Below are 19,494 nucleotides of genomic sequence, written 5' to 3'. Positions count from 1 at the left end.
ACTGGAATCCAATGCAGTGACCTAAGAACTGCTGTAATGTGTTCTGTTTTCTTAGTCTTAGTCAGAACTCTGGCAGCAGCATTCTGAATGAGCTGTAACCGCCCCAGAGTTTTTTTGGGGAGACCGGAGAGAAGACCATTGCAGTAGTCTAACCTGCTGGTAATGAGTGGTCACTTGAAGAAAGAGATATATAGAGCTGAGTGTCATCTGCATAATTGTGGTAGTGAATGCTATTTTTCTGTATATGTCCTAGTGTAAGCATGTAGAGGTTGAATAAAAGAGGGCCAAGGATTGAGCCCTGTGGAACTCCACATGTCATACTGACCCTTTCAGAGACAAAGTCACTGATAGACACAAAGTAGTTCCTCCCTTGCAGGTAGGTCTTGAACCAATTTAAGACCGGGCCAGAGAGTCCAACTCAATTTTCTAGTCTATCTAATAATATTGTGTAATCAACAGTGTCAAATGCAGCACTAAGATCCAGAAGTACAAGGATAGAAAGCTTGCCTGAATCTGTGTTTATATAAAGATCATTCACAACTCTAACAAGGGCTGTCTCAGTACTATGACGAGGTCTAAATCCGATTGGAAATGGTCAAAGTGGGCATTTGAAATTAAATAGTTGTTAAGCTGGTTGAAGACATTTTTTTCCAGGATCTTACTAATAAAAGGGAGATTGGAAATAGGTCTGTAATTACTTATCACAGAGGCATCCAGGCAACTCTTCTTTAACAGAGGCTTAATAACAGCAGTTTTCAAAGCATTTGGGAAAACACCAGACAAAAGAGCGCTGTTAACAATTTGCAATAGCTCATTCACCAAACAGCTAAAAACATTTTTAAAAAAGCTTGTGGGCAGAGGGTGAAGGCAGCAGGTGGACGACTTAAGCTGTTGTATAGTGTCCTCAAGTGTTGTGTAGTCAATAGCAGTAAAATTTGCCATATTACCTACATTATTTATGCGTGAAGGAAATGGAGGCATAACCTTCCTGTTAGACATGGAAGCACTGATAGTTTGTCTGATACTCACAATCCTATCACTGAAAAAGGCGGCAAATTCATTACATTTAGCAGTAGAAAGAAGCTCTGGGGCAATTGATGCTGGGGGAGTTATCAGTCTGTCAACAGTAGTAAAAAGTGTATGTGCATTGTTTGTATTTTCACTAATGATCTTGGCAAAAAAGGATTGTCTGGCATTTCTCAATTCTATGTTGTAGTTTTGAAGCTCCTCTTTGTAGATATCATAGTGAACCTGGAGTTTTGTTTTTCGCCATTTACGTTCAGCCTTTCGGCATTCTCTGTACATGTGCTAACACTATTAAAATATGCTTCCATATTCCCAGAGTAAGCTTAGCGTGTCTCTTCTGAATCTGAGACCTTCCACAGACAGGACTCAGCTGCAGTTTCTGCATGTCGGAGTGAACTGGCTCAAGGCTGGCTCAATCCATATTCATTACTGACTGTGGCTGGTATTTTCCATTGCCACTGACAACAGCATCACAGCTAAAACATTTCGAAGACACACTTGGAATAGGAGGCGAGTGATGCCTATGTATTCCAATCCATAATTTACAAAGAATAAATGTGCGCTGGAATCCAGAGAAGCTCTTCAAATGTAAGGATTTCCTCATGAGCAAAAACCATCATGCCTCTCAACCACCTCCCACCACCAATAAAGTTCTTCAGGATTAAGCGATTGTACACAGCAAAATGAACATGATGTATTGTTTGGACACGGGTTTCAATCCATTTGGAATGGACATGCTCGAGTAAGAAACTCCAGCCATATTTGGGGATTAATTTACAGTTGAGACGTTGATTCCCGAGAATTGTGAGATTATGTTCACCACAGTGTGTCTGCTTGAGTGTGATAAAGCAGTAATCCGCCTAGCGTTTAGCTGCGTTAGGGATTGTAGTTTGACTCTGGGGTCTTTATGTGCCAGACATACCCTTTGCTCAGCCCTCATCTCTCTCTCTCTCTCCCTCTCTCGCTCCCTCTCTCTCTCACACACACACACACACACACAGACCTGTCACATTCATGATGAATAATTTCCGAACACGGCAGCCAAGTGGGCATGTGTTTTCCTTACTAGAACGAGGGTTCGACAGCTCCTTCCAATGCCAGCACCTCATTTACTTGTAGGATATTTATTGCGAATGGCTTGTGGAGGGTGGGCCGTAAAGCTGTCACAGGCATTTGATGATCATTCTTCGCTGGGCGAAGCAACCGGGAACGCTTATTATAATTCCCTCTTTCAATTTGATAAAGGATGCAATTCTTGAAAGTGATCCGTCACATCAATTTCTGATTATGCCTCAGTCATTAAATTTTACATTATTTTGTCAGTGTTGATTTAGGCCCTAAATCAACGCTGACAAAATAATGTAAAATTTTAGGGGAGGGTAATGCTACTTTTCAGTCTGTTTACTCTAATTGGAAGTAATTGCATGGGTTAATGCCCTCCTGTCCTCTCAGCACTGGATTGCTGATCTCAAACCAGTTTGTGTGGTTTGTGCTCAGTACTCCTATTCTTAGAAACCTTGTGAGTACGTGGGGCGGTTGTTTTTGAAAGGTGTACTTATTTTCAGTCTTTGCAGTGCAGTTTGTGTTGTTACTGTCATAGAGAAGGTGAGTGATTCCACACTGAATGATAGAGCCAGGTCCTGAAGCCCGAGCCTCTAAAAAGGAGAGTCAGCTGCTTGTACACGTAGAGTCCTTGTGGTATGCTATGACTCTGACGCCTGCAACGCCTGGCACACACACACACACACACACACATCGCCCCCCACCAACTGGCCCTCTCTGTGCCCCGCCCCTTTTCCCTGCACGCCCTTTAACCTTCTTGCCTTGGTATATATAGTCTGTGTGACTATCAGAGTTCTCCTGGCAGCCATCATGAAGGGTATAGTCTCAGTCTGCTGTTTCGTCTCCCTGCTGCTTTTGCAGGCCACAGCAGGTAAGGCCCAGAAGCATTTTGGTCTGATATCTGGGTTCGTTCTACCCGTTTTAGGTAGGTTTGGTGGTGGTGGGCAGTGGAGCACTAGATGTCTTTATTGTACATGTGCTGCTAATGTATGAAACAGTGACATGGTGTTTCTACTGTTGCCGTACTTGATCACTGTGCTAGTTTGATGGTGTAGTGACTGTGTTCAGAGATACAGGTGCTGTCATTCAGACTGTTATAATGATCAGTCATTGATTTTGCTGTCATACCTATTCCGTTTGACCACTGGCCAAAAGTAGGTAGTGCAGGCAGATGCTTGTGTCCATTGGGTATGGGTTTTTTGAGAGTTTAGCACAGGCTTTTAGAGGGACATGGGGACAGTGACGGTCACAGGGACACCAGCAGAAACAGAAACAGATTTTAAATAGTCCTGCATGGTGGCAAAGAAAGACCTGGGTGACAAGGTCTTTCTTTGCCACCATGCAGGACTATTTAAAATCTGCCCTGGTTTAAAATTAAAGAGTTGGCGCCTGGTATAAAAAGATGTATTTAACCGGCTCTTCCTCATCTGTTTTTATATTGAAAATTCAAAAAGAACACTATTTTTGATGTATGAACACGGTATGCCTTGTGTGTGTCGGTGAGGTTCTGGAGGAGAGGCGTTCTGGGTTTGATAGAACTGGAGCTCGGCCTGACAGTGTGTCAGCTGTCCTAACGCATGGCACCAGCTGATGGAAAGTCTCAGTCCAGCCGTGGAGAAGAGAGTAGCCACACAGGAGCCTGGGTGGACAGCGCTTTGTCTTTCTTTTTCTTTTACGTTCAAAGATTTGTTCTCTTTATTTCATTCTTCATGCTCGTCTTTTATCTGACACTCCACAAGTTCATTATGAGATGAAATTAGTTATGCAAAGTTATTGCAGACTTGAAATGCCTGGATGTAGTTGGCAGCATTTCCATTGATGAATGATATGTTCATGTACTTATTTAGTTTATCTTATCAATAGCATCATGAACTAGCCTGATCATAGCTGTCTTACATTGAATTGTCTATGATTGCATGGCACCGATGTAGCTGAATGCCATGGTGAGCTGATCACCCATAACTACCCCCAGGTTACTCCATCTAGAAATGCGGACGGGCTTCTGGGTCTGCACTGGAGCAGTTGGCCTTACCCTTGTCCGTCACCCTTGTCCGTCCTTGGGGTGGCGTTCAGCCCCAGAGCCCGGGGCCAGGCCTCCATATTCCAGCCTGCTGTCAGGTGTCTAAGATTGGAAGTCCTCCTGAAACCCAACACTGTCCACTACAGATCCTCCCTCCCTCCGCTCGACTCCCCCTCCCTCCTGACTCCTCACCCCTCCCAGCCCCACGCTACCCTTTAGACACGCTGCACAGCTGCTGTCACTCTGCACTGTCACAATCGCAATTTATTCCCAGCAGTTGGCCTTATAGGGACATGCATTCTCCAGGCAGGAGGGGCTGAGGTCCGGGCCGGGGCTGGAGCTCACTCCTCCACAGACCCTTTCTCCAGGCCCATGCAGGTGTCTTTTGGCCTCTGCATTTGGATACTAGGTATTGATTTCCAGCGCAGACAGGGATTTTGATTCCCAACAACTGATGCAGTTGTGGAGAATTAAGAGAATCATGACCTCCTCACTACTCGGCGCATGATTATTTGTGTTATTGATTGGTGTGATTGCTGTCAGGAACTCTATGAAAGTAACTAATTCTGTAGAGAGACGCAGAAGGGGTAATCTCCCTCTAAATTAATGTGCAGTCGGGTTGCTATTGTGTTATCATAGGTTGGCTATCTGCCCTGGGCTGTCTAGGAAGGAAAGACTACCACTTACTACAGATGGACTTATATTAAAGCAATTCAACTGGGAATGTTGTTATTGATTTTCTAGACCAAAACACAAAGACATTAAGTGCTATATCCTAACATAATTCTTAGTAAATGTTTGTGGAGTGTGGATTTTGTGAGAGATAAAGCTGAAAGCAGCAGCAGGGCTTCCAGGATGGCTGGGTAATCTTGGTGTTGTGAAATCTTAGACTCATCTCTTGGCCATGTGCCTCTGTTTCCAACAAGTGTGACAAGCATTCAAATCTGAAGCCATCTTTAGTGGATTAAATGTACAGCAAATACAATATGCCCTGCATTTATTTAATTGTTTTGATTTGAATGAATACTGGTTTGGCATTGTCTATATTCTGAAGTATCAAATCAGTTTTGGCCATTGTAGAAATAATGAGGTAATCTTCTTGGTATAATGATGCATTGCATTTATCGCTGTATCATTAAGGATGCATAAAGGCTTTAGTACATGGCTCAAGATAGTAAAAGATAGTTGTGTTTAGAATTTGTTCTAGTGTCTTGTCACAATGCTGTAATGCTTTATCATCATCACCAAGTGTTACCGAAGTAAATCAAGAGCAGTCTGGGCATGTGAGATTACGACTCTGGGAAAATGGTAATAGACTTTTGTGCTGTGTTGACTTGGGCCAGTCAGTTGTCACAAACACTCTTAGACAGAGTCCCTCTGCAGCCGGGTCAGAGATCAGACCCAGGGTCACACCCTGGGTCAGGCCTGTTCCACCTGCTGGGCCGGTAGTCGTCCTGCCAATAAAGCTCAGGATAGCTCTTCTGACTCTGGCGGTTGCCCCCACAGCTCGAAAATTTCACCATCACCAGACAAAAGTAACAACTTGAAATGCAATTACAGCACAATTGTCCATAAATCATCATATTTGTTGTCATTGTTAAACCGCAACACTTACTGGAACACATTTCTATGTTGAGCTTTTCCAAGAATCTCTGCTTCCAAGAGTCTCTGCTTCCTCAGGACCTCGATTAGTTCTTTACCCCAGTGTGTCTACTCTGGGAGTGGTAACACTAGCCGCCCTTGATACAGAAGAACATCTTTGGCCCTGGCTTCAGTGTGAAGAGAGGAGACATAGAAAGCTGGAGGCATACTGTGTCCATGTGATCCCCACTGACGGCACGCTGCATGTCTGGGACATCCCTCCAGCGCTAGTCATAGAAGGCACACACCAGTCGTGGTCAGCCCCCCCTTACTCCACACCCCTCCTCAGGACAAGCCCCTCAGCCTCAAGGGCACTTGACGTCCTCTTCTGGCTCTCTGACAGGACAGCAGGGATTGAAGTGCCTTTGCCCTCAAGCCTTCCTCCTAGCCACCCACTCCACTCCGTGTCCTCAAACTGATCTCAGTGATCCCTCAGGACTTACCACCCGGATGTGGCCCACATCACTATGGGGGCCCGCACAGCGACCTTTGACTTTGGCCAGCAAGGCTCTTAAGTCAGTGAGCTTTGGCCCTAAAAACAGCCCCATCGAGGTCCTTTGAATGTTCATCACTGTAAAATAGCATGCACCCCCAGACTGTATTTCGATACAACCTAGAAAGTAGTCTGCCCTTTCATCTGAAGTAATTCTGATTGAGAAAATAGAAAATAGATTTGCACGACATGGTGTGAACTATTGAAGTTATGTAGATTGTGAATGAGTTAACTTTCTTTGATGTGAATTAGTGACATTTTAGTGTCATAGAGAAGGTGTTTTTTTATATTTAGTGTTTATGTGTCTTTTTAAAGTATTACTTACTGTATTTAAGACCTACGTACAGTATGTGTACAGTGGTATAATATACTAGGGCTCTCCTGGTAGAGTGGATACGGCCACAGCTATCACTTGATTAGCCTGTGCATCACACAGCCGGCCCTGGGGGATGTGGATGTCTCTGAGTCTCCAGACTGACTAACACTCAGAGCCTTAAAATAGGAGGCAGCCTTTCTGTCCCCCTCCTCTGTCCATCTTCTGACCCATTGTAGGGCTATTTCTGACTATAGGGGTGGGGGGGGGGACTAGCTCCACAAGCTATACCACCTGTTGCCATCCGTGGCTCCTCCTCGCCACGCCCTGCACAAGCCATCCTGTCTGCTCTCACACCTCCAACCCTGATTAGGAGATAATAACATGGTTTGGAGTATAAAGTAGACTTTGTTTTTAGTGGAATATGTACATGGTGTCTCTTATTCTAAAAGTCAGTGCAATAATTGGCTTGCGTTCTCAACCACTGAGCATTTTGCAAAAATGCTCAATGAAAAAAAAATCCTATTCTATGGGGATGGTCTTAAAATTTAATTAAATAGTTTGGCTCCCAGTGGATCTACCCTGTGGAAACCCCCTGGCCTTTAGCAAAGGTTGCCTGAATCCCCCCATGCCCAGGGTAAATCCTCTGACTGCAAGTTCTAGACCTGCCGCCCTCATCATGTTCAGTCTAATTCAATTTACCTCCACTGTGCTGCAAGCAGAACATGATCTAGGGGTTTTACACTCACACAGATACCTAATATACACAGTGTAAATGCACATGACTGCACACATAACACACCAGCATGCACACACACACACACACACACACACACACACACACACACACACACACACACACACACACATGCATGCGGACATAACACACACACAGGGTTTATTCTCAATTGTGTGCTTAGGGTTAGGGTTAGTAGTTCAATTTAGCTATTATGCAATTGTATAGTACAATATGTAATGTCTTGCACACTCAACTATGACATTAGTTGAGGTTTATGCCTATGATTTGATGAATAAGATGACAAATTTCAAGCTGTATTCTTTTTTTTTTTAGCGATTGTCACAAATTGATTTGAACTCTGGAGAGAGTAAACTTGATGAACATATTTGGTTACACATAACTGACTGGCATTGTTTCTAATCATCGAATAGCCTCTACATGTTGAACTCGACAATCATCTCCCTTTGCAGCACTGAGCTGATACTGATCTATAGTTGAGGCATGACTTACCCAGCCGCTGAGGCCAAATCCAGAGCAGGTTTAAAGCACCAGCATTCCAACTGGATGTGCCGATGCCGCCAGAATGTTTCTCCAAACTGAGGAGGGTTGCCTGGCAACAGGCTCAGCGAGGACACATGGTCCTGGTGGCAGATGTCCGGGGGTTCAAATCTGCTCCCCTGGCGCCTGCAGGGTTAATTTAGAGTGCTGATGCAAGGCCCGCCGTCCACAGGCAAGACTACCTCTCTGATCTTCGCGGGGCTCTGTCCCACCGCCTGCATCGGGGAATGACTAGATGGGAAGGTGTTAACAAGCTCACAGCAGTTAAGGCCCACTCAAGAGGCCAGTGCTAAAAGATGTGACTCCTCTCAATGATGAGTCAAGTTACAGAGGCTTGTGTAAGGTTTCTGTACTGCAGAGACGGGCCCGCTGCTTTGATGAGATGGGAGCTGAACCTCTATTTTGACTCATCCTCAGGGTCGACTAGGTCATCGTGACTCTGCCGGTGACTTCTCTCGCAGCGACAGAAGCAGCCACGCGGGGCTGTAAGATGGAGTGTAACTTTTCCTCAGAGAACAGCCTTGTACTTGTACCTGCATCTCCATCCAGTCTTGTACCAAGCTGTTTCCCTATTTCAATGGCCATGTATAGGAGAGTTTATAAAGTGTTTGTTCAAACGACTTGAATCGAATCTGCTGCCAGTGCATTCCAGACAGCGCTGTTCCCCGTTCCTCTTTAACTCACTTTGACCTGCAGCCAACTCCTCGCGCAATGAGGGTCTAGGTTACAAAATGGCTGCCATGTATCACAGATGGTGCTACAGGATGACATCATTTAGTGATCCTTGTAAAATTTGTATGTAAACAAACACAATCTTTCATAGGCATGTGGTGATCATCTATCCTATATTTACTGATTGGTGTGTCATTTTTACATCCCTTTTCTTAAAGATTATCTTCATATTTTCATTTCCATTTCTGCTCCATTTGATGGCGCACAGAGGAGAGTGACAGGAAAGATGGGACAGAAGGGATGACATGCATAAAAAGTAATCAGTAGGATTTGTACACATGCCGTTACAAGTTCTCAGACATAGAAAGATGACAGTTTCCTCCTCCAACCATTTAACAGTGTTAGGTGTTTTTAAAAAGAAGTTTTCTCTCTTCTTTTCACCACATCCTATCTCCTCTAGAATAAAGGGTAAACATCTGATATAGATCTGTATATAGATTTGTTATTGAACCCTTTCAAAGTTGCTGTATTACTCATACCGCTCCTTTTATCCTGGCTGCTAACCTTTTGGTTTCTCTTGTTCTTGCACATTACACAGGCTTATTTTTAGCAGGTTGACTCGGTGAGAATCGGCGGTGCAGCGCTCTGCCTTAACCAGCAGTGTGTGTCACTGCTGCAGCACTGCAGCCTCGCTGAAAGGAGCATCTGTTGAGCGCTCATTTTAAGCCCAAGCCATAGAATATGGCATTATTAATATCTTCTGTGGAGGGTGTCTACATTAGTGCTTGGGTATAATGTGAGCGAGCAGAGTAACTGTGCACCTGTTGAAATGTATTCTTGTTCCTCTTGGGTTTCGGTGGAGTGATGTGCTATCAAATTATTTGACGGATTGAAAATATGCCCTGGATTTTTCATGAATGGAGGAAGGACACTTCTCATTTCTGTCTCTGTTGAAAACTACTCAGCTGAGCCAAATTCCAGTTCACTGAAAGTGTCTTGAATTATATCTGAGAGCCACTTGGTTCATTTAAACAAAAACTTTACATCAAGTTCAGGCTTGTAAACAAACAGGCAAACAAGAAGATTTTCCTCGTAATTTGATGCACCGTCGCTTTTGGCCAAAGCAACGAGTCATTCTCAGACACTTGGCAAGAAACACTAGATGTTTTTGACCACATGGCCAATGGCTCAGCTCCAAGTTAAGGTGCAGGAAGCCTCCACGATGCTGAGAGGGTTAAGTCCTCTCATGGTGATATATCTAATTAGGTGTAGCAAAACAGCGCTGGAGTTAGCCTTAGGAGCTATTTAGCACCATGGCTGGAGACTTGGAAAGGTGTGAGGACTGAGGTGCTGATTTCAGGGATGAGATTACTCTGTTACTGCCTGGATACACACACACACCCACACATTGGTGGTCCAGGTCCAAATATGTGGCGAAAAGGGCAATTTGTGACATTTTAAGCATCAAAATATCTCTCAAATGCTATGATTAATCAAAAGGGACTAATACAACCTGTGAAAATCCTGCCATCATTCAGGTTGTATTCATTGCTTTGTAGTGACACAATTTCTGGATCTGACACCAAAAAGAAGCCAGTGTGTTAATATTTCTCCTACAGGGAAATATGTTATCAGAGCCATTTGTTTAGCCAGAAGACGATCAGTAGACAGCTAGGAACGACATCTGAGACAGCATGATCAATCAATGACATGTCATCATAAAAGTCTTAACATGTCAATAAAAGTGTAATTATAATTATGTAATATTCACAAGTACTCACACATTGGATAATATGTCTGATGATTTTAGATTGCTTCCTGGAATAGGAGTGTGTCTATTTGAGTGCTACAGTGCTACCGCTGGATATAAATTGTTGTGATGGCAGAGAGCGGGGTTAAGGAGAGTATGGTTAACTGTTTCAAGGAACATGGTTTTAGATTTCTTCCAGTTGCCTCAGTCAGCCCCAGTCCTGACCTCCTGGCCTCTGCTGCTCCTCACTGAAACCAGAACCTGCTGCTAATCCAGACACAACCCTCTCACAAGTTCTAGAAACATTTGCGGGAGAAACTTCCAGAAGCTTCAAATTCATGTTGCCCGGCTGCAGTAGCGAAGTTGCTGTAACAACAGAAAATAGTGACATGTAACGGTGTTGGATCTTGCCAATAGATTCTCACTGTAGTAGCGCAGAGATGTGTTTGTTGTAAGTTGAAACTGTCACGGCATTTATTGCACCTGTGCCAGATCAATTTGGCGTAACGAACTGACTGAAAATATATATTGAGAGAACCTGTTATTCTGCAATATGGTAACCACAGCGCACATGGAATGGCCTTTGGCACGTAGTTATGTTTTCATTGAAGCCATGCCGTGATCAAAGATTTGACTCTTTGGCCTAAGGTGACTCTAGTAGTAGCCTGGTTAAAATCTTTATTCACTGAGCACTTCTGCTTTACATCAGTCAGTTTGTGATTTGAGTATTACGCAAACAGCGAGGCGTGACCCCGGCTCAGCAGGATCCCTGCCAGTCACCAGCTGAGATCAGAAAGTTGTACCTGGGGCACTAGGTCCAATTTTTCATTCGTTTTGATCCTCCATGCAGGTTTCTTCATCGGAGCACATATTGTCAGCTTTACATCATAAGGCTGCAACCTTGGATAGTAGCCTATTCTCTTTTGAGTTTAAGGGGAACTTTTGGTAGTAGAGTTAAGTCAGACAAGGTCAAGAGATGTGCAGCTGAGGAGGTTTTATCAAAACATTTTGATTTAACCCAGATCAAGACAACGGTTAATCATTAACTATAAGTTTCCTTTGCCAGTGAACTGCATTTAACTGGGCTGCACAGACAGGGAGTAAGCTGACACTGTTTATATAAAAACACATCAATATTCACATAATGCATGTGTTTTACACAGTTTGAGATTTACAACTGAATTAGGAATGACTACATACTTAATACCATCATTGCAATTAATCATCCAAACATCTATTATTATATCATCTATAATAATCCACATACATAATACTCAAGCATATATTCATATCATGAGAGTGCCTGTATGAGGGGAAGTGTCTATGCTTGGAGTCGCATACTGAGCTCCCATGACAGCACCCAAGTCTCATGACCCCCCAGGGCATGGAAGTGTGAACCAGGAAGATCTCCCAACTGCTCCTATATATAGCCTATCCCCCCTGGTGGGTTTGTGTGAAACAGGGGCTGGGTGGGTGGGCCAGCACCCATACAGTGGCATTACAGACAAGCCTGTTCCTGGGGCCTGGGCACACATGGACAGCTCAACAGGCTGATAAGTCTTTGATAGGGGGGTAAATATAGAAGTTAAAGAAAAAAGACAGAGAGGATTACACATCATTGTCTCATGTACAGTGGAGCTGACCGGAGAGGTGTGAGCCCAGTCCGATCCTGAGTTGTCCCCCTGCTCTGTTATGAAACTGGGGAAGTCCCTCTCTCCATCTTTGCTGTTGTTATAAAAACCATGGCGATGTCAAATCAAATGTCTTTGTGTGTTTATTTTTAGGGTTCGCCTTCTAAATTAAGAGCTGATTGTACTAGCAGCTGTGATCTAAGCAATCTGATACGTTCAAAAATGGAGATGACACTGGTGTGCGAATACGATCTCTCTCTCTCTGTCTCTCTCTCTCTCTCTCTCTCTCTCTCTCACACACACACACACACTGTACTGACTGTGTTAACAAGTGATTTGGTCTAATATTGAGCCTGAAAATCTTCAAGAATTGTCTTGAAACAATGATAGTTTATTGCAATAAGGCTGGCCACTCCACTAGCACCCAGATAATGACACTTTATTCAAGAAAATGCTTGAACCATATAATCAATGCAAATGAGTTCATTTGCATTGGAAACAAGTGTGATTATCTCACGCTATTTGCAAATGTTTGTTTTCAGAAAAATACGATTTTAAGACTCAATAGTAGACTAAATTACTTGTTAAAATGGATTTTTGCAGTGCATACACACACAAGGAGAGCGGCTTGGTTGAAGTTATTCCTAATGTTCATTAAAAAGCACAGAGATAAAGGTCTTAGGACAGAATAAAAATGAATGAGGGGACAACTGTATTTGCCTGCAGCCGCTTTTCATTTACAGTATGTTCTTGGTCTGACAGATTTTCAGAAAGGAGCTGCAGCATATGGGTGCTGAAAAGCAATGCTGAAGGAAGTGTGCAATGCTGAAATCAGTGAAACAATATCACCTATTCTCTCTCACCAGCTGTTCACTCTTAAGGTTTTTGTATTTAATGAGAAGTGAAGACAGTAGAAAGAAAGTTGTAGCGGAGGCATTTCTGGTTCAAGAGGCAGAGGACGAAATCAAGGCACAGGTGGCACCTATTTGTTCATATCCAAACTAATGCAAAAGATGAGACAGCTCAAATCTCTAATATTGTTGATATTGATACTGACATCCTATTTAAAACTGTCCTCCAGCATTTAACTTGCCAATTATCTCCATGGTACACTGCAACTCCCAGGAGTGGAGATAGATATTGAGATGTAGGATTTATTGATTGATGTGCTTCCAGAAATAGCAGCATTACTGGCCGCAGCACCACAGCTTTATGGAACATTTACGGCGGGCTACCATCAGCCCCCGTGTAAATTCTCTCCTCTTGCCTGAGCTGTGTAATGAAACTGTCACTGGAGCAGCTAATTGACAGTTTTCACCAAGCCTTGCCACCTGGGTCCACTTGGGAACATCCACTGCTCGTTTTTCCTGCCATGAAAGAGAGAGCTCATAGCTGGGTTTATTCCAGTAGAATCCAGGCAATGTAAATCATGCTTTGGCTCTGAGGCTAGATGTGTGATGCTTTCCAAAATCTGAAGACTGTGTTCCCTTTACCACAACTAGACGTCCCTAAAATCTGAGGACGGTGTAGCTCAACCGTAACAGAAAGCATGAAGTAATGTCTTTGATGTGTGACAGTTGCATCATCGTGAAGCCGAACCAATTTACTGTTGTTATTGTGGTTGTTTTTATAGAGGAGGAAGAAGATGTGATCTCCGTCCTCAGAGACAGATCTCACATCGACGAGACGCTGCAGCTCGCTGCTGAGGAAAAGTCGGGAGACTATGCAGGTAAGGAGGAGACAGGGTGTGTGTGCTGCGGGGAGCGGTGTGTGTGTGTGTGTGTGTGTGTGTGTGTGTGTGTGTGTGTGTGTGTGTGTGTGTGTGTGTGTGCGTGTGCAATAGACAGGGAGAGGAGCTGCCTGTAAAAAACTTGGTGCTAGGACGATATTTGACAAATGAGGCACGTCAAGCAAGCTGAATGCTAATGCTTTCAGTGGAAATAGAGCTCAAATAGAGATTTAAATGTACTGTTCCCCCTTTAACTAATAGATGTTTCAAAATCTTGATGATTTGATGCTTTATGTACCACATAATGAAGAGAAGTGGTGGGTGTTTTGTGCGGATATACTGGGTTGAACAGAAACATGCAGCATTATTTAAAGGAAAGGCATGTACCCCAAGAACTGACAAGATGCAATTTGTGCTAATGGGAAATTTTATATCAGCATATATGCTAATGAGTCACAAATCATCTGCCTTTCATTTCCTCTCCTTCTGCCACATTTTCCCTCCATAACAATCTCTTTGTTTTCTCTTCCTCCTCCCTCCCTCTTGTTCTCACCTCTTTCCTCTCTCCTCCCATCATGTGTTGTTTCTTGTCCTCCAGCGGCTCTACAGAGGTTGCGGAAGATCTACCACTCGTCCATCAAGCCGATGGAGCAGGCCTACAAGTACAATGAGCTGAGGCAGCATGAGATCTCAGGTATGGGAGGAGGCTCCGACTGCGTCTGCACCCGGCTACACCTTGTTCTAGTGTGTGGGTTCTCTGTTTGGGTTGATTTGGTGACTGATTTGTTGACTTGTTTGGACACACACACCATCTTCACACCATCAGCCAATCAATTACAGTAGGATCTTTTTGTTTTTCTTTTTTTTTGGGCTCTTAGGCAGGCTCACAGGGATAGTCTAGATTTTATTCTGGGGTAGAATAAATACCTCTAGAGTGTATCTAAAGGCATTAAAGCACAATAATTCCAATATAATAATATATCAACTCATATTCAGTATTGAGAACGAACTCTCCCTAAGTCTATATCCCACACTAAAATTAGCAGTATTTGAAAGCTATGGTGTTCTTGGTCCTGCAAAAGGTATAGTATCATTTTGATATCTCTCCCTTCTTGCCACTTTTTAATATTTCTTCCCCTTTTCTTCTATTCATTTTCATTTTTGTTTACTTTTTTTGTAGAAAAACTTTTTTTTGGTCATTTCCCCTGTTTGTATGACTTTCAAATGACTTGACGCACTATTTCTTCACAGTAAACTCAACACCCTCCTATACGCTGAACTACCAAGAACAAACTCCACTTTCCCCACACTGAAATAAAGCTCGCCCTCTTGTGGTTTGCCAGGCTTGGCATGCATGCAAACTTGTCAAATGCCAACTTAGTCTCATGCCTCGATATGATCCTTTAACATTTATTTTTTGAAGCAGAGTTTTAAGTTAATCAAAGATTATGTGACTAACAACTCAGATATAAGGTCAGATTCCTTGGAGTCACAGTACTGACTGAAGCTGAGCACATCACACAGGAACATCATCCATTTGTAGACGCACATGTTTGACACGTCAGGTCAAATATGGGACTAGATCCCAGCCAGCATCTTCCCACCCTTTCATGCACATTGTTACTCTTCCCCTTCCCTCTCACCCTCACTGAGCTCTCCCCACTCTCTCCAACCTCCTCTTCCTTTTACCTCTCCTCACTCCGCCCTTTCCTGTCCTGTCCCATCCCCTCCGCTCCCCTCATCTAACAGCGTACCCCGGACGAACCCTGGGGGCCTCAGCGACAGGTGGGTATGACGCGTGGAGGGGGGGCTTCCCTGTGCATGGCACTGCCTGAAGTGCTCAGCCCCTTCCTTTCCCCCCTCTTTTGTCATCATATACCCCCAAATCGCAGTCATTTTGGTCATTAAAACGGACCAGTTTGGTTGTATTTTGGCAACCAAATTATGACTCGAATTATGTCACCACTTCATCTCTGGTGTCATGATGATTTCTATTCACATCACTTTGGACAACAGCGTAATCCAAGGATAGTAGTTTGGGTTTCTTTCAAAATTGAGAACGGTCCTTTAGTAACCCTAAAAGTGAATGCACAAGTGCATTCAGTCTCTAAATCTGTACCAATCAATTAAATGGGAACTGACTCTGGGTTACATACTTAATGGCAGTCAAGCTAAAACTAAATCAATATGATGCGTGTCTGTCTGGGCAGTGCATTATGTATTTAGAGAGGAGAGTTAAGCATTCAGCTGTGTAGTGAGGGTGTAAACTGTGGAGGGGGTGCATGTGCGGTTCTGGCTTAAGCAAAGGATGCACCGGTTGAGGAGGGGACATATTGGTGGGATGGGGTGGTCAGTGGTTTTTTGTTGTGAATGTCTTCTGTCACAATATTTCTTTGCTTTTATATCGACTTAAACAGCCAACAGCATCCAAAGTGGATCATTTTTCATTTTTCATTCTTTGAATTCTTGCGCTTTTGTGAAGAAAAAAAACGTTTTCATTTTGTGTTTATAGATTTTTATATTTTCTTTTAGTCGGCTGAATTCATTCATGCTTGGACCCAGTGCAGCGGTACTTTACTGAGCCCTACCACCCCAACACCATGTCCACTCACACACACACATCAGCTTGCCATGAAGCACACAGCTTGCTATAAAAGCTTTTATCAGTGTAATGACACTGCTTTATTGTGTTTCACTGAGATGTGGCTGCTGCATTTGATTGAGATTTGGTTATGTTGCTATTAAAAAGGCCTGGCATGAGCACAGCTTCAACACATTTTTCTTTTGTCTATCTTTCCCACTTCCTCTTTTTATTTTCCTTTCTCAGTCTTGAAAAAATATAATCGTTCTTTGTGCTGGATTGAGATTGACAGCGCTGTACTGTTGTGCTTCTTGGTGTCTCTCAGAATTAAAAGCATAGTTCATCCCAATAACAATCCCCGGAGACGGGATTGTTATTTTGGTTAAACTATCTTTTTATGAGGCACAATGGAAATGGAAACTCTGTAGCGCACATTGCCCTCTTTCTGTCAACAGGTCTGCACAGAGCAACTCAAGTTCTCACACCATATTGTCATCAACAACAAAAAGTCAACAGTATTTTACTGTTGGATTTATTTCACTATAACTGTGTATTTAACAAGCTTTTATATTTTCACATATAAAGTTTGAGATGAACTTGAGAGGTTCTAAGTCATCCGTTTGCCATCCTGCTGGGATTTCAATCCTTGCTGTCTGTCCTTGCCCCACAGATGGAGAGATTACCTCCAAGCCCATGGTTCTGTTCCTGGGACCCTGGAGTGTAGGCAAGTCCTCCATGATCAATTACCTCCTGGGCTTGCAGGACAGCCCCTACCAGCTCTACACAGGTGGGTTACCAGGTTTTTTATTTACCAATGCACAGAATTTGATATTGCAACCCTTTGTGCTATAATCCAGGGTGAGCATTCATACAGAAGCCCAAATCAGATGTCAGCAGAATGATGTACTACTAACAATTATTAGGACAAAAAAACAAAAAGCTGAGTTTCAGCCCAGTTTTTCATTGATTTCTTGTGCACTTCTACGCCACACATTCCCAGACCTCTATACATCTATTCATATTTTCTTTATGGATATCTACTATGTTTCCCACTCTTTGTCTCTTCCTAATACTGCACTTGCTAATCTGTCCCTCTGTTTCTCCCCCACTGTCCTCAGGAGCTGAGCCTACTACCTCTGAGTTCACTGTAATCATGCACGGGGAGAAGATCCGCTCTGTCGAGGGTATCGTCATGGCAGCAGACAGCTCCCGCTCATTTTCTCCCCTAGAGAAGTTTGGCCAGAACTTCCTGGAAAAGCTGATTGGAATCGAGATGCCCCACAAGCTGCTGGAGCGCGTCACCTTCGTAGACACACCCGGAATCATTGAGAACCGCAAGCAGCAGGAGAGAGGTGAGTCTACCAACTGGTCGAAAGGTTTTAACTTCAATGTGCAGCTTTTCAGATATCATACAATATATCTTTATTAGTCAATTTCACTAGGGGACTTTGATCTTTCTGATGTTGTAATTATTCCAGCACATAACTAGCTGGGTGCAACTCAGTATTTAGCTGACGCTCTTATCCAGACTGACTTGCCATGAGCGAGAAGACAGGGGTTACAGACAGTCACAGTCCAATCCACCTGACTGAGAAAGGACCAGGGCCAAGATTTAAACCCAGGACTTTCTTGCTGTGAGGCAACAGTGCTAACCACTGAGCCCCCATTTAGTCATAACAGTCACAGCTTCTGACATATTTCTATTTTCCCCCCAGGCTACCCCTTCAATGATGTTTGCCAATGGTTCATCGACCGCGCTGACCTGATCTTCGTGGTGTTTGACCCCACCAAGCTGGATGTGGGCCTGGAGCTGGAGATGCTCTTCAGGCAGCTGAAGGGTCGCGAGTCCCAGATTCGCATCATCCTCAACAAGGCTGACAACCTGGCCACCCAGGACTTAATGAGAGTCTACGGAGCACTGTTCTGGAGCTTGGCTCCCCTCATCAATGTGACCGAGCCCCCCCGCGTCTACGTCAGCTCCTTCTGGCCGTATGACTACGCAGCTGACACCAGCCGCGAGCTCTTCAAGCGTGAGGAGATCTCCCTCCTGGAAGACCTCAACCAGGTGATTGAGAACCGTCTGGAGAACAAGATTGCCTTCATCCGCCAGCACGGCATCCGCGTGCGCATCCACGGCCTGCTGGTGGACCGCTACGTCCAGACCTTCAAAGAAAAGATGAGCTTCTTCAGCGACCCCGAGCTCGTCTTCAAGGAGATTGTGGATGACCCAGACAAGTTCTACATTTTCAAATCCATCTTAGCCAAGACCAACGTCAGCAAATTTGACCTGCCCAACCGCGACGCTTACCGTGACTTCTTCGGCATCAACCCGGTCACCAACTTCAAGGCCCTGTCGGCTCAGTGCTCCTACATGGGAGGCTGTCTCCTGGATAAGATTGAGAGGGCGATCACCAACGAGCTGCCCGCCCTGCTCAGCAGCATCAACTCTGGCAAGCAGCCCGGCCTGTCCTCCTGCGAGGTTACCGGCTGTGGCGAGAAGCCTAAGAATCGCTACCGAAAAAACTGAGGAAAATAAAATAACGAGAGTGGGGGGGAATAAGGAGCTAGAGGAGGTAAATGGAGAGAATGAACAAGGGACTGGTGTTGACCAACCCTGCTTTTGTCAGAACGCCTGTATTGTTGAGGAGGCAGAAGAGTGGAGATTAGTGTTTGTTTATTTTTTCTCAGGAGAATACGGGGTGGTGCATTTAGAGACTGGGGGGACGAGGGAGATGGAGGGAGGGATGGGTCGTCTGAATGATGAGGCAGCTTAAGGATGCAATTGTTGAAGAGATGAGAATATCACTGAGTTATGTTAAAGTACATGCCCTCCTCTCTCCCTTGCACAATCACAATGGACTGTCTGGGATTCTGGGGTTGGGGAAGTATCCATGTGAAGAAAAAACAGAAATGGAGAAAAAAGTAAAATTGAATAAAAATCGAAAATCCTGAGACTGACAACAGTCAATTACCAGCTCCCTTGTATGTGAATAAAATGGGAAATTGGAAACAGGAGTTGCAAATTTGTTTTGTAAGATCTCGAGAATTTCATTGCAGCAGGTCAATTCCATTATGCTTCAGAAGTCGTTTTTGAAGTAGCCTTTTTGTGGGTGCTATACCAAGCCTTTGGCTTTAGGTAATAAGCCGAACCTTTGCTTTTGACACTGTCTAGATAACATTAACCTTGCATGTTAGATGTCACATCGTATTTAACAGATGATATTTTAGGTGCATGTATTTCCCTCCTAACATAAACTCAAGTAATAATTCCTCATTACT

The 19,494-nt window shown here is 43.9% G+C and overlaps 1 protein-coding gene across 1 annotated transcript; it reads left to right on the top strand.

The window, feature by feature from the left end:
* The first annotated feature begins 2,896 nt into the window (after positions 1 to 2,896).
* srlb (sarcalumenin b) lies at positions 2,897 to 19,240 on the top strand. The gene is made up of 7 exons (XM_071908408.2): positions 2,897 to 2,959; positions 13,539 to 13,634; positions 14,233 to 14,328; positions 15,384 to 15,419; positions 16,886 to 17,002; positions 17,334 to 17,567; positions 17,931 to 19,240. The coding sequence occupies exons 1-7, from the start codon at positions 2,899 to 2,901 to the stop codon at positions 18,740 to 18,742; spliced, it is 1,452 nt and encodes a 483-aa protein (XP_071764509.2). The 5' UTR covers positions 2,897 to 2,898; the 3' UTR covers positions 18,743 to 19,240.
* Positions 19,241 to 19,494: the final 254 nt, after the last annotated feature.

Source organism: Centroberyx gerrardi, chromosome 7, assembly GCF_048128805.1.
Source record: "Centroberyx gerrardi isolate f3 chromosome 7, fCenGer3.hap1.cur.20231027, whole genome shotgun sequence".
NCBI classification, from domain to species: Eukaryota; Metazoa; Chordata; class Actinopteri; order Beryciformes; family Berycidae; genus Centroberyx; species Centroberyx gerrardi.
This window is presented reverse-complemented; position numbering and strand designations above follow the sequence as displayed.

What these genes read in the sequence shown, in the direction of transcription:
- srlb (XM_071908408.2), top strand. Translation starts at nt 2,899, where the DNA reads ATGAAGGGTATAGTCTCAGTCTGCTGTTTCGTCTCCCTGCTGCTTTTG. An exon ending in CCCCTACCAGCTCTACACAG is followed by an intron (nt 17,003 to 17,333) that starts GTGGGTTACCAG and finishes CACTGTCCTCAG; the next exon opens with GAGCTGAGCCTACTACCTCT. An exon ending in CCGCAAGCAGCAGGAGAGAG is followed by an intron (nt 17,568 to 17,930) that starts GTGAGTCTACCA and finishes TTTTCCCCCCAG; the next exon opens with GCTACCCCTTCAATGATGTT.